Source organism: Argentina silus (genome assembly GCF_951799395.1).
Source record: "Argentina silus genome assembly, chromosome: 1".
Taxonomy (NCBI): Eukaryota; Metazoa; Chordata; class Actinopteri; order Argentiniformes; family Argentinidae; genus Argentina; species Argentina silus.
In genome coordinates, this window is record NC_139655.1 from 37193696 (window position 1) to 37209926 (window position 16231).

A 16231-nucleotide genomic window follows, 5' to 3' on the forward strand; every position below is an offset into this window, starting at 1 on the left:
GATGATAGAAAGGCAACTCAAATAACCACTTGTCACAACCAAGGTATGCAGAAGACCATCTCTGAACGCACAACACGTCACACCTTGAAGCAGATGGGCTACAGCAGCAGAAGACCACACCGGGTGCCACTCCTGTCAGCTAAGAACAAAAAACTGAGGCTACAATTCGCATGGGCTTGTCACGCCTGAGGTTGCTGTCTGGTGACTCTGGCGCCCTCCTCTGGCGGTACGGGGCCAGTGGCCACCCAATCTACCCAGATTCATTTCACCTGTGTGTTCTGTCCCCTGTTTACTATATCTAGCCTGTGTGTTCCCCATGTCCTTGTCAGAGATTCTCCCCGTCTGTTTGTGTTTACCCTGTCTGCCAGTGAGTACCTGTGTTATTGGAGCTTGGTTTGCTCCACTTTTATTTTACCCTTTTCTCCCAGTGTTTGTTTGTGCATCCTGCTCTGACCATTCTTAATTAAAGAGATAAGTTCTTGTATTTACGTCTTTCGTCTGAGTATTTCTCCGCACTTGGGTCCACCGCATCCGCATTGCTAACACAGGCTCATCAAAATTGGACAATAGAAGATTGGAAAAACGTCTGAGACTCAATTTCTGCTGCGACATTCAGATGGTAGGGTCAGAATTTGGCGTAAACAACATGAAAGCATGGATTCATCCTGCCGTGTATCAACGGTTCAGGCTGGTGGTGTAATGGTGTGGGGGATATTTTCTTGGCACGCTTTGGGCCCCTTAGTACCAATTGAGCATTGTGTAAACGCCACAGCCTACCTGACCATGTCCGCAACAATACAATAATAAGTTTGAATCTTCTCATTCAATGGTTTTTCTTTATTTTTTATTATTTTCTACATTGTAGATTAATATTGAAGACATCAAAACTATGAAGGAACACATATGGAATTACGTAGTAAACCAGAATATGTTTTATATTTTATATTCTTCCAAATAGCCACCTTTTGCTTTGATGACAGCTTTGCACACTCTTGGCTGGAATGGTTTTCCAACAGTCTTCAAGGAGTTCCCAGAGGTGCTGAGCACAGTTGGCTGCTTTGCCTTCACTCTGCGGTCCAACTCATCCCAAACCATCTCAATTGGGTTTAGGTCAGGTGATTGTGGAGGCCAGGTCATCTGATGCAGCACTCCATCACTCTCCTTCTTTGTCAAATAGCCCTTACATAGCCTGGAGGTGTGTTTGGGGTCATTGTCCTGTTGAAAAACAAATGATGGTCCCACCAGATGGGATGGCATGTCGCTGCAGAATGCTGTGGTATGCTGTGGTCATGCTGGTTAAGTGTGCCTTGAATTTTGAATAAATCACCAACAGTGTCACCAGCAAAGCACCCCCACACCATCACACCTCCTCCTCCATGCTTCACGGTGGGAACCACACATGTAGAAACCACCCGCTCACCTTTTCTGCGTCTCACAAAGACACGGTGGGTGGAACCAAAAATCTAAAATTTGGACTCATCAGACCAAAGTACAGATTTCCACTGGTCTAATGTCCATTCCTTGTGTTTCTTGGCCCAAGCAATTCTCTTCTTCTTGTTGTTCTTCCTCAGTAGTGGCTTCTTTGCAGCAATTCGACCATGAAGGCCTGATTCACGCAGTCTCCTCTGAACAGTTGATGTTGAGATGTGTCTGCTACTTGAACTCTGTGAAGCATTTATGTGGGCTCTAATCTGAGGTGCTGTTAATTTGCAGTTTCTGAGGCTGGTAACTCTAATGAATTTATCCTCTGCAGCAGAGGTAACTCTTGGTCTTCCTTTCCTGGGGCGGTCCTCATGAGAGCCAGTTTCATCATAGCGTTTGATAGTTTTCGCAACTGCACTTGAGGATACAAGTTCTTGAAATTTTCCGGATTGACTGACCTTCATGTCTTAAAGTAATGATGGACTGTTGTTTCTCTTTACTTAGTTGAGTGGTTCTTGCCATAATATGGATTAGAACAGCAGTCGAATAGGGCTATTCACTGTATAGAACTGTGTACCAACCCTACCTCTGCACAATACAACTGATGGTCTCAAACACATTAAGAAGGCAAGAAATTCCACAAATTAACTCTTGACAAGGCACACCTGTTAATTGAAAACCATTCCAGGTGACTACCTCATTCATGGATCTGATTGAGAGAATGCCAGAAGTGTGCAAAGCTGTCATCAAAGCAAAAGGTGGCTACTTTGAAGAATTTTACTACATCATTTTACTACTACGTTTACTACATAATTCCATATGTGTTCTTTCATAGTTTTGATGTCTTCAGTATTAATCTACAATGTAGAAAATAATAAAAAATAAAGAAAAACAATTGAATGAGAAGGTGTGTCCAAACTTTTGACTGGTACTGTATGTGTGTGTGTGTGTGTGTGTGTGTGTGTGTGTGTGTGTGTGTGTGTGTGTGTGTGTGTGTGTGTGTGTCAGTATTATGCTTGCCTTCGGTCGCTTTTGAAGGAATACATTCTTCTGAAGAGAAATGCGAGTTGTGTAACCATATCACGTGATTCATGGAGCGCTCATTATTGTCTATTTGATAATGATTCATTATTGTTCTGTAGAAAATATGCAATTGGGTGTGAATGCAGTTTTTCTCTTGCTTTTTTTTTTTCTCTCGCCATTTTAAAGATGACTTGTTATTATTCACTGTACATTGGTGTATTTCTCCTGGCTTGGATGCGGTTCTTGGTGACACAGAGTTGACCACACAGCCGTTCAGGGTGTCATCAACTTTAAATATAACAGTGACCGCCGCAAACTTCGTTGCCGGCCATACCACCCTGAACACGCCCTTTGTACAAAGGAGTCTGGGAAGCCTACAGCATTTGGAAGTGTTAGAGTTTGTTTAGAGAGTGTTTGTGAAGTTTTTCTTTTTTTTTTACATATTATATGTGTGTTTGTTTGATTGAGAGTGAAAGAAAGTGAGTTTAGTTTTTGTGTATTGCCCCAACAGCTTTGCGATGAATCACCCCAATGGGAAAAAGAGACTGATGGATGGTTTCAAAATCAGGAACACGAGGATTATGGCGAAGGATTTAATGAATGACGAGATGGTGGTTTTGTTCTTGGGACTGCCGGTTTATACCACGGACAGGGAAATTCTTCAAAAACCTTTGGACTGGGGACTGAAGGCAATTTCACCCATTAAGAGGAGGATGTGGCCGGGGACAAGTCTGTGAAGGCACTCATTTTGTTAAGGTAAAGTTCATGGAAACTGTTAAGTCCTTACCATATTCCACTAGGTTTAATAATGAGAAGGGTGTGGAATTCTTCCATGTAATTCATGACAAACAGGAGAAAGTGTGTAGGATGTGTTTGCAGTCAGGACACATTGTTCGTGAGTGTTCTAATTTTCTATGTAGGAAGTGTGGGGAGCAGGGCCATTACGCAAGGGAGGGTATGATTAATGGAACCAAGTGTAACGAGTGTGGGAATAGGGAAGCGTCTTCTTAATTGACACAGATGAAGAAAGAGGATCAGAGAATGGGGAAAGTGAAGAGGGAGAGGGGGGGGACGAGGAAGAGGTGATGGAGGAGGAGGAGATGTCAATAAATAAAACAATGTCAGGGGTAGCTGATGTCTGAACAGACGAGAGAAAGGTGGGGGGAGGTATGGGGTCTAGAGGAGATGAGGAAATGGCTGCATTAAAAGACCCGGCAATGGGGTGAGAAGGGGGCGTAGGGATGAACAGAGGGAGAGGCTCTCAACAGGAGCCTTTGCACCCTAAAGTGGAGCCATGGAGTCTAGAGAAGGGACTGGTATAACTGCAGACAGTGTGTCTTGCAGGCAGGGAGACGTACCTGCTAGTCCCCCCCCACAACGTCTGAAATAAATATAAATGAAAGTGAAAGGGACAGTGATGAGTTAGAGGAGGAGTTTTTATCGGTAGCGGGAGGGAGGAAGAGGACGCTCCGTGTAAAATCCAGCAGAAGCAAATGAAAGGAAGAAAGGAAAAATGAAAAAATAAATTTAACAGTTATATCCACTCCTTTATACTTGGTGTCAGTGGTCACACTCACCTCAATAAACATCAATGGTCTTAATAATATCACAAAATTAGAGGAAGTGTTGGTCAATTTTAGTAATACAGAAGAAAACAAACTGGACACAGGCTAAAATACCAGAAATCAAGAAGAAGAAGGGGGATGTTTTTTGTTAATTGTGGAAAAATCATGTGGTGTACCTACACTTGTAAAATAAAATGTGATAAAAAATGTGAAAGAAATGTTTAATGATGGGAAAGGGAGGCTGATTGAGATATTTTGATGTAAATAATGTAATGTTTAGATTAATTAATGTATATGCACCTAATAGGGAAATAGAAAAGAGAGAATTTTTTGTTTCACTGGGTTTGCACTGTACAGGGAATTGTATTTTGGTGGGAGATTTCAATGTGTTTTGTACCAAGTTAGTATGTGTATAGAGTGGATAAGTTTAAACAGGATTCAGCATGGAGGGGTTTGTTAAAAATGATAGAGGGTAAGAATTTGATTGATGTATGGAGGGTGCGTAATGTGAGTAAAAGGTGTTATGGAAAATACATGGATACACTTTCATATGACTGATTCAACTTGTGTAAATACTGTGATTACATTTTCTTGTGCCACACTTCTAAAGTTCTATAGCCATTGTTCTGAGAAGCATTGTATAATTTACCATATGAACAGCGGTGGTTTCGGAGGGAGTGGTGAGGGAGCGCAGTAATGGGGGAACGGACATATCTTGCCGATAGGTGTGAAATGTTGAACGCTGATTGATCAATGAGAAAGTCTCCCCATTGTTTTCGCTCTCTCACCCCCTCCCTGCGTAAGCACAGGCCCATCAGCCGATAGCCTTGGTGGCGCCTACCATTATGTTTAAACTGTATAAAAGACAACCCTGATAATCGCCTCTTCAGACTTGTGCTGAACAGACGCCCGGATCTATGCTGGGCTGCTGTTACGCTCTTGTCTCTTGTTTGCAAGCAATAAATACCGGACTCAGATATTGTGGCTACTCAGGACTTGTTTCTTGATTCTTACCTCCGAAGAGCTGAAGTACAGAGTGGTAAATCCTAGACTTCCACCACAGAGGGAATTTTCCTCAAAACAGATAGTAAACAGGGTTTTAGAACAAAGTAGCATTGATTTATGTTTAGCTCTTCAAGACATCGCAAAAGAAATAAGCAATATACAGTATCAATTTACCGGTTATAGCAATCATGAGGCAATCACATTACAATTAAGAGACAGGCAAAAAAGGAAAGGGGGGGGGTGTTTGAATGCGAGTGTTTTAGCAGAAAATGAGTATAAAGAGATGGTGAAAAAGTGTGTTATGGAGCAAATGATGTGTTGTGTAATTACTACAATCCAAGCTGTTGATGGTTAAGCCTGTAGTATATTCACCTGAGCAGGCCTCCTAACGAAGTTAAGGTTTGGCTTTGATGCAGTGACATGGGCACCACCAAACCTTGTCTTATTGAACTGAAAGAGAAAGGGGAAAAAAATGTCTTTATTTATTTATTTTTTTACAGCAAACAGAGGACAAGACATCACAGTCAAAAAGAATACGTCACAAATGATCATCACCAGATCCATAGTTACAGTCGTGGAGTGCACAAGTACTATATGACAATCATGTGTACAGATGAAATATTTACCATAGACAAGTTCAATATTGTCCTCAGTGTGGAGGCAGACGCAGGAACAGGGGCAGGGGCAGGGACAATCAGAGGGGCAGCAGAGGCAGCTGGTCCAGATGGGTGCTTAAACACAGAGGCATTATTATTAAGTATGGTATCTCATTTCATTTAATCAGAAAAGGCAATGCAGCCTTTTCCATTACAGCACCAGAGTCCAGTTGAAAAGTCAGTATTGTAAAGTCCAAAACTTCCTTCCTTCCTTTCAGGGAAACAATGCACAACTAAATGGTGAGTTGGAAACATGCAAGAATGAGTCCTATTCTGTACCTGGAAGTACTTAACTCAGGGTATGATGGACCGTCACCAGTTGGATGTTGGTCAGGCGTTTGCAGTGAGTGAAGGTTGACAGTATTTTCTAGGGGAATTTGAGATTGATGGCATTTTGCAGAGTTAGTCAGTTTAGCTTGGAAAAAAAGCATTGTCGAATGTGGAGCTCAAACAAGTGAAAATGCAGCCTTTTCCATTACAGCACCACAGAGTCCAGTTGAAAGGAGTCCAAGACTTCCTTCCCTTCAGAGAGAAAATAAACAACCAAATGGTGAGTTGGAACCACACAAGAATGACATTCACTTAACTCAGGGCTTGATGGCCAGTTGGATGGTGGTCAGGTGTTTGCAGTGAGTGAAGTTTGACAGCATTTTCTAAGGGAGTTTGAGGTTAACGGCATTTCACTTGGAGAAAAGCCTCATCCAACGTGGGGCTCAAACCCACAACCCTGAGATTAAGAGTCTCATGCGCTGAGCTAGCCGGGCAAAAACAAAAATAGTACTACAAATACAGGAGCCCCTTTGGGACAAAGGATCATTGGAGACTTAAAGGGATCAAGCTCTTTTGGGAGAAAGGGATTGAGAAGCCATTAGCACCACGCTCTAACCAACTGAGCTTGACCATGAAGAGCTGTGAGCTACGGCTTAGAAATTTCCAGTCAAACTAATTTGGGTTCCACTACTTATTGTAATGGGGATCAAACCCGCGTCCTTGGTGTTATTAGTACCATGCCCAGAAAGAACACATACACATTAGGTAAAGTTTTTCAATGTTTATTTGTTAGCATTGGTTATTGTTGGTTGGTCTGTTTGCTTTTTTGTTGTGTGTCGCCCGTCTTCGTCCTCCCTGTTATTCTGCAGCTTCCGGGTTGGCGGTTGCTATGACCTGAACCACAGCACTGGGCTGGCTTTGTAGTGCCTGTCCCGCGGTGCGCATGTGCACCCGCACTTCAATTGGATGGAATAATTTATTAATTTATATTGTTGTCAATCAACTAAACTTGGATGTGTTCTACCTAATACCTGTAATAATTTAGTTATACTGGATGTGTTCTACCTGTAATAATCTAGTTATACTGTATAAATGAATTATAATTAGACATTTGAAATGTAATTAATTATCTGTAATAGTATGTCTGTTTTGGAATGTTCTGATGGGAGGAGCTTCCAGTAAAAGAATGGGCCCTCTCTCAGTTTGTGAGGCAGTCTTAGAGAGACCTAAGTCCCTGTACCCTTGGCTGTACCCTTATGTTTTTTGATTGAGATTCTTTTGTTTATTTTTATTTTTTGGTAGTTCACTTATCTTCTGTACACTTTTTGTAAATTGTAAATAAATCACCTTGCACTTGCTTCGTTTTAAAACGGGATAGTGTTATGTGTGTTGGATAAATGTTAACTGTACTTTTAATTTTAAAATGTTTTATATTCAGCCCCTACCCCATTTTCCCTCAAGAGGTTTGTCTGTCTTTTGCCAGGCCGCCATTGTAAATAACATTTTTTTCTTAATGACTTGCCTGGTTAAATAAGTTAAAGGTGGATTGGAGTGATTAGCTTAAAGGATGAAAGAGGAGAAGCATCTTAAAATGTGTCATAGAAACGCAATTGTCATCATTGAAACCCATGTTAATTTAGGGCAACTTCAAATGCTAATAGGTAAAGAAGTCAAAATAGTTAAAAATGTGTATAGAAGTTCATTGTGGAGTAGGTCTACACATTGTAACATCTGATAAAGTTGTCTAGCTCAAAATATGAAAAAATAGATTTCAAAATGTACCATTGACATGAATGGGATTTTATGCAAATTCGAGCATAGCTTAAAACGTATAAATGATCAGATGTATGTTTAGAACTTCTTTAAGTGGAGTTAGAATACACATTGTAGAGGTGGTTTGGGGTGTCCATCTTAAAATATGAAATAGAAGACACATTTAGAAATGTCCCGCCTTCTGAGTGAATGTCTATAGGAATGAATGGGATTTCATGCCAATTATTTTGAGTATGTATAAAAAGTATCAGAAGGAGAAACCCGACGTGGGGAAGTCTGCACAGTATAAAGTTTCTAACTTAAGTGGTTTAAGCCGTAGAGGTGGAAGAAAAAGGCTAATTGTTACGGTTCCCCCTCCCAACCAACCCTCTGGCACCACCTCGAGGCCACGGCGGTCATCACTGGAGCGTCTTCCCAGTCGACAGCGCACCTGTTCCCTATCGCCTGTCAGTGCACCTGCTACCCATCGCCAATCACCTGCCCATAAGAACCCTCCCCGATCTTCTCTCCAGTGCCAGATCGTACTGCGTCCCACGTTAACCCTTCGAGTATTCCTTACGCTTCTAGCCCTAGATTACCTCTCTCAAGTATCCTGTGTTTGTTTGTGTTGTCACCGCGTTCCCATGTGTCCACATCCAGATACCCCGTCCTCCCTGGTGTTTCCCCTCGTCGACCCTTCCACGGACCTAGCCCCCTCCCCGACTACTGGACCTCCCGGCTTCCCGAACCCCTGCTCGTCTGACGACCCGCCTGCCTGCCGAACCCCTGCTCGTCTGACTACCCGCCTGCCTGCCGAACCCTGGACCGACCCACGACCACTCTATCGGATTACTCTCCCCTACCCCTTTCCCTTATTATTATTATTATTATTATTATTATTATTAAATACGCCTTCGGGCTAATCCTACCCCTTAGCGCCGTCTTTTGGTTCCGCCGACGTTCATAGCGTAACACTAATAATAATAAAAAGCAATACAGATTACTAGTAATAGTTGGACATGGTGATGCAAGCCATATAACAAGCCAATATACAGTACAATGTCCATATACCCTACTTTTCCCATCACCATTTGTCATATACCATTACATTACTTTAGTAAACCCACAAAAATGCACTAGCAGACAACACCATTTATCATTTCAGATGTATTCCATGACAGCATGTCACCAAATCAATCACTTAAAGCCAGAGACAGGATTAGCTGTACAGTGTACAGTTTCTTACATACAGATAACCATTACCATCTGCCTTTATGGCTGAATACCAATAGGAAATTAATGTTAACGACATACATTATGATTATTCATCGTTACTTAACTATACTGTAGTCATGGTAATCCGCTCATGTGTCTGCAAACTTTGGACAAGGATGAACTAAAAAGGTCTGCGACTGTGCTTCCAAAAGAATAATAACAAACATGACCTCTAACCACAACATTAGGATACTGCAACTACAGATGACCAAAGCCACTTTGTTATTATACATTTAGCACAGATTGTATGAGTTTTGTGAAATACGCATAACAGTATGGCCTTAAAATCTACACAATAATGGAAAGTTACCTTAGAACAGAGAAACTACTGATTCTACCAATTGATTTTACACTGTAACATTTTTAACACCATTTGCATGGTGGAAAGCTTTTTTATTCAGCATGTAGTGGAAGGAAGGGCTTGGTATTTGATCCTTGACTCTCTGGATTTGAACACCAACACCATGGCAACAGAAACCAGGAGACATCCAGCAACAACAGCCACATTGAGGTTCAGACCCAAACCAGAGACTGTTGAGAATAAAAATAAGAAATGTCACCAAATCAATCAACCAAATCAATCTGTTGCCTTTGTGTCATGACAATTATGCAAAAAACATTCTACTTGCTGTGTTACTGGTTTTGCAATCATCAGAAAAGGACACTTTAGTCATGCATAGCAGTGTTTTCTTATTCCTTGAGTTAAAAAGGCTTATTATGCTTGATCTGAATATGGAAAACCAAAGATTAGGCAGATGTTCTGTCTAATGTTACATTTGAGAAACAACTGTAAATATTAGAGAGGTTATATCATAGACTTATATACAGTATATATATATTTTACTTTTAAGAGCATGTGCTTATACCAATTCCATGCTTTTATATTCATGTAGGGGAGTGCACAAGTGGACACTTCAGGGAAAAGGGTGGAGAATTGGAACACTGTAGTGTCAGAATTACCTGTGCTCTCAACACTCCTTTTCATGCGCAGGGGACCCTGGGATACGTAGTGCATGGCTGTCTGGAGGACGGCCTCTCTCTTGTGATGTTTGTGACCAGACCAGGAAGAGTTGTAATTTGAGGAGGTGGAGTTGATGCATCCCTGAGAACATCTGGTGTTGGGGTTCCCAGCCTCACACAGAATGACTGAACAGCTGATGTACACCTACAGTGTACAGATGGTTCAAAAGATCAATGACCTGTGTCGCAATTATTCCTCTACTATATAAAAAAAAGCACTATATAAAAATGCTGAATTCCAACAACCTGCATACCTGGTCATACATCCCAATGAACTTGAACGCTTCCATACTGAACTTGTACACAGATTGGTGGTTTGAATAGATTTGAACAGTGTCATCCTCCATGCATCTGGAAAGAGAAGAGTTTCTTTCAGTTAGCTCACGTAATTCTAAATAGGAGCTCTACCTGAATCTTACTGCCTCAACAGTCACACATTGTACCAGGACATTGAAAATGTTTGTTGTTGTTTGTCACCCATTTTCGATGATACTGTAATAGATGTGGTAGTTGGGATCATCAGCTGGGGTGGCTTTGCAGGACTCTACGAAGAGCTCAGTGTTTGTGATGTGAGTGGTGGCTTCGATCTCCATGTAGATCATCTGTTTCACATCCACCTCTACCGGGTAGGACCTGGGATCCACCATCCTGGTGAACTGGCTGCTTTGGAAGAACTCAAACTGGTAGGTGAATGTGCCGAAGCCATTCTCAGTGAACACAAAGGGGGTCTTGTGTGCAGTGAATTCCAGAGACACTGTGCCTTTCTTAGGGTAGGAGCAAGAGAAGCCTATATCCACTACCTTTCTAGTAATGACCGAGTTGGGCTTGTCGAAGGACGTGATCACATTTTTGAAGATGAGGTTGTTGTCGTCCTCCTGCAAAATGGTAATTTAGAGCAGAGTTTTCTTACTGGAGGGCTGCAGTGTATGGGAATTTCTTTTTCAACTGACAACTTATTCATCAAGGTAACTACTTTGCAAAAAATATCCATATAAAGGTGTGACACCTCACTCTCAAACTTTCAGTGTCTATTTATACAGTAGGAGTCAATCCTTTGCCGCAATGCGTAAGACAGGAGTGTTACCGCTACACCAGACATGAAGGGATAGTTTGCTAAAAATACATATGAACACGATTTTCAACATTCCTTGGCTGTGGTCAATTCATCAAGACAGTTTTGGGATATCTACTGTAATTCCCTTACTTAGATACTTGAAAGACATATCTTGACACACCAGTCCAACTCATGTCTAATTGTATGCCATTTTGAATCCTGAATAAATTTTAGATTTTTGAAAAATCACTTTATTGCGCTAATCCACATATAATCCACTTTTTAAGTTTTATATTTTGCTGACATCAACATTTTAAAGTGGATTCTGAAAAAATAATACGCTAAAGCATACTGAAAATAGATTAAAAGTGTACATAATATACGTTCATATGTTTCTATATTTTCTAAAAGTAGACTTAAAGGTCCAGTTGGTCATTGTTGCATTTTAAATGACTGCTAAATGGCCATGATAAATCTGTAGCGATCAAGGAATGAGATCTCATGGTAAAGAACATTCAGTGAAGCGCCTGGTCGAAACAAAGCACTTTCTAAAATCTGGTGTCGAGGTCGAGCACTAGCCTTTACATATTTATTTTATGTTGTGTTTGTTTACAAGGATATGTTTACCATTATTAGAAAACATAGCATATGCACATTTTTAAATAGTCTGTGTAGCCAAAGAGGGCAGCAATGCACAAAACTACATTCTTCACCTTTATATGTATTTACTTTGTACTACCATATACTTTAAAGTATACTTGAACTGCATTACCTTTAAATTATTAATTTATAAATCTTCTATATTCAGTACTTACAAAAAGTAAACTTGAGTTACATGTCCTATAATTTGTCATACAATATGCTTATTGAAAGTATAGTTGACTTTAATATACTTTAATATACTAATATACTAATTTGTAATCCATTATACTTGAACTTAGCACTGTACACAACAAAATGACTTGAGTGTACTTGAATGTCCTGTGCAGGAATTTGCATAGCAATAGGATGATACTCATGCTGAAAATATGAAAAAACTGGAGAAATTCCAAAATGTGGAAGTCTTGTGTGAAGCCATAACTTCTGGGTCAGTAGAAAAATAAGATTTAAACGTTACTTTGAATTTTATTCCCGGAACTAGATATCCTAAACTATGTACTAAACATGTTTTTTATCTGTATTGGACCACATAGAAATGTTGACCCCAATGTCACACTTTGGCATTGCCATTTATGGAATGACCCATATGCCCACTCACAACATCAGATAGTAATAACCTGTTTGATTGATGCCTTGAAGTGGTGCAGAGATAGGGAAGTGACATATCCTCACCTCTAGCTCGGTTCCACAGGAGTTGAGGGACATTGTAGCGATCACATGTGTGCCGTTGGAAAACAGACTGCAGGAGGGGTCGTTGAGGCGCAGGTGGTCCTCATGCAGGGCGATGACAGAGGTCTTCTCCAGCTCCACAGTCATTGTGTTCTGACTGCAAATCACATTGGCCTCACCTGAGAATAGAAAAGACATAATAGCAGTGAATGCTATGTATTCTGGGACCTAATATGAAGAACAGGGTAATACCAACTCCATTTCAAGATTCAAGATTCAAGATGGTTTTATTGTCATATGCACAACAGTTACAGAGCAATCGCTGGCAATGAAATTCTTAAGTCTTGGGCTCCTCCAACAGTGCAATAAGAAGTGTAAATAATAAAAATAAAAATAAAGAAACAACAACAATAACAATATTTACCTAAATACAAAACTAAATAAATGTAAATGTAAAAAGTGAAATGTAAACAGACGTTTTTATCCAGATGTCGACTGGTATAAAGTGGCATTTTATAGTGGCATGTTATAAAGTGGCATAGTTTAAAGTGTCATTGTGGTGAGCTAAGTAGCTCAGGAGTTCAACAGTCTTATTGCCTGTGGGATGAAACTGTCCCTGAGTCTGGTGGTGCGAGACCGGATGCTGCGGTAGCGTCTGCCAGACGGGAGCAGCCGAAACAGTTTGTTGCTGGGGTGATGAGGGTCTTTAATAATCCGGTTAGTCTTCTTCCTGCAGCGCTGAGTGTAGAGGTCCTCCATGGATGGCAGCTCCGTCCTGGTAATGTGCTGGGCAGCTTTCACCACCCTCTGTAATGTCTTACGGTTGAGGGCGGAGCAACTGCCGTACCAGGCGGTGATGCAGCCAGTCAGGATACTCTCTATGGTGCACCTGTAGAAGTTGCAGAGTATCCTGGAGTCCATGTTGAACCTCCGCAGCCTGCGGAGGAAGAAGAGCCGCTGTCTTGCCGTCTTTGTGATGGCGTCGGTGTGGTGAGTCCAGGTCAGGTCCTCGCAGATGTGGACCCCGAGGAACTTGAATCTGCTGACTCTCTCTACTGCCGTCCCGTTGATGGTGATAGGGGCGTGCCCGGCTCCCTGCCGCTTCCTGTAGTCCACGATCAGCTCCTTAGTTTTGCTGAGGTTGAGCTGGAGGTTGTTGTCCTGGCACCAAGATGTCAGGACTCTCACCTCCTCTCTGTACGCCGTCTCGTCGCCGTCGGTGATCAGGCCGATGACGGTCGTGTCGTCAGCAAACTTGATGATGGTGTTGGAGCTGTGTGTGGCCACGCAGTCATGTGTGAACAGGGAGTAGAGGAGAGGGCTGAGCACGCAGCCCTGGGGTGCGCCGGTGTTGAGAGTCAGGGTGGATGATGTGGCGCCTCCTATCCGCACTGCCTGGGGTCTGCCCGTCAGGAAGCTCAGGATCCAGTCACAAAGCGTGGTGTTGAGCCCGAGGTCCCTGAGCTTCACAGCGAGCTTGGAGGGCACAATGGTATTGAATGCTGAACTGTAGTCAATGAACAGCATTCTCACATATGTGTTCTTCTGGTCCAGGTGGGAGAGGGCAGTGTGGAGGGCGAGGGCGATGGCGTCGTCTGTGGACCTGTTTGCCCTGTATGCAAACTGCATGGGGTCCAGTGAGTCAGGGAGGGAGGAGGTGATGAATGATTTGACTAACCGCTCAAAGCACTTCATGACGATGGAAGTCAGTGCTACTGGTCGGTAGTCGTTGAGGCAGGATGTTTTGGACTTCTTTGGGATGGGGATGATGGTGGACTTTTTGAGACATGTGGGGACCACCGACTGGAGCAGTGACAGGTTGAAAATGTCTGTAAACACACCTGCCAGCTGATCTGCACACACCCTGAGAGCCCGGCCAGGTATGCCATCCGGACCAGGGGCCTTGTGTGGATTAATCCTTTTGAAGGATTTGCACACATCTGCCCTTGTTATTGCTAGTGTGCAGGGGTCCTGGTCCATCTGTACTTCCTCAGCCGGAGAGTAGCTCTCAAAACGTGCGAAGTAGGTGTTAAGGTCATCTGGGAGAGATGGAGACACTTCCTCAGTCACACTCGTAGTCCCTTTAAAGTCTGTAATTGTTCTGAGTCCGGTCCACATGTGCCTTGAGTTGGAGCCCTCAAAGTTGGACTCCATTCTGTCCTTGTATTGTCTCTTAGCAATGTTAATAGCTTTCCTGAGTGCATACCTGGAATTGCTGTACTCCTCCAAATCACCTGAGTTGTAGGCGGCAGTCCGTGCCTTAAGTTTGGCTCGGACTTCTCCATTAACCCAGGGCTTCTGATTGGGAAATGTCCGTACAGTAATCCGCGGCACGACGTCATCAATGCATTTGCCAATGTAGCAAATCACCGAGTCCGTGTGTGTGTTTAAATTGTCGTCCTTAAACACATCCCACTCCGTAGTGCTGAAACAGTCCCGTAATGCGGAGTCTGATTGGTCAGACCAACGTTGAATGGTCCGCGTCACCGGCCTGTCACGTTTGAGTATCTGCCTGTAGGAAGGCAGAAGCAGTACTGAGCTGTGGTCTGATTTGCCGAATGGGGGTCGTAGGAGGGCCTTATATCCGTCGCGGAAGGGAGAGTAAACATGGTCGAGCGTGTTTGCGCCTCGCGTGGGAAAGCTGATGTGCTGGCGGTATCTCGGCAGGACTTTCCTCAAGTTGGCTTTATTAAAATCCCCAGCCACAATGAAAGCAGCCTCGGGCCGTGAGGTCTCCGTCCTGTCGATAACTCCATACAGCTCGTGCAGCGCTTGGTTGGTATCAGCGTCTGGTGGTATATAGACAGCTGTAAGCACAACCGATGTAAACTCCCTGGGCGAATAATAAGGTCGACATCCGATCATGAGGTGCTCTAAATTGGGAGAACAGTCCGATGAAAGTATCTCCACGTCTGAACACCACTTGTTATTCACCATGAAGCAGACACCTCCCCCCTTGCTCTTCCCCGATGTCATTGTCCTGTCCTGGCGGTGAATGGAGAATCCGTGTGGAACAATGGCGCAATCTGGGGCCGAAGGGTCGAGCCAAGTCTCCGTGAAAACCATAACGTTACAGTTCTTAATGTCCCGTTGAAACGCCATCCTGCTCCGGAGTTCATCCAGCTTGTTGTCCAGTGACTGGACGTTCGCCAGAAGAATACTGGGGAGAGGAGGCCGGTTCTCACGCACTTGTTCTTTATCCCACCCATCCATCAGGACAAGTATAGATCACTTATTTGCCTTAATTTAGATGGGGCAAATTAAATAAACATCACACACTGTATGTAATTAAAGGATTGTATGGTACAAACCAATCCCCCGTTGAACCGTCACCACAACACATCTCATCTCTGAGTGATAAACGCTGGTAGATGTAGATCTAAAATGAAAAGAGGAGAGAGACTTTCGATGCTCGATGCAAACTATAGTGGTAATGGCACATCACATACTAAAGTATTAAAGAAAAAGAAGGTCATGAGTTCCATGCTATGAAATTAAACGTACACAGAGGTACCCTCGGCAATGAAGCAAATGGGGAAAAGGTCACCCAGGTCTCTCGAAGTCGGTGTCCACTGTATGACATACTCTCCAGAGGAAATTCTGTGCTTTGTGATGTTCAGAGGACCACTGATTATGACATCAGAAAATCTGCCGAAATAATTAATGCCAGACAACAAATTAATGAAATTTTGGCCATGTACATTTGCATATGTAGGGCCTCTTACAACATGATTCTACTAATGGCTACTTTTGCAACGATATTTGGGGTAGCAAAACGATTTGATAACCCAGGCAGTACTGTATGTACAGTTAAACTCTGAACTCAGTTGCACTCAGTTAATTGTATCCACCTGCTCACA

The 16231-nt window shown here is 42.7% G+C and overlaps 1 protein-coding gene across 1 annotated transcript; it reads right to left on the minus strand.

The window, feature by feature from the left end:
- Positions 1-9365: 9365 nt before the first annotated feature.
- On the minus strand, positions 9366-15744 carry LOC310819433 (ZP domain-containing protein; the record flags this gene model as incomplete). Its single annotated transcript, XM_083690725.1, has 6 exons — positions 15683-15744; positions 12375-12550; positions 10466-10863; positions 10243-10339; positions 9929-10133; positions 9366-9499 (listed from the first exon to the last, which is right to left on the minus strand). The coding sequence occupies exons 1-6, from the start codon at positions 15717-15719 to the stop codon at positions 9366-9368; spliced, it is 1047 nt and encodes a 348-aa protein (XP_083546851.1). The 5' UTR covers positions 15720-15744.
- Between the last annotated feature and the right edge of the window lie 487 nt (positions 15745-16231).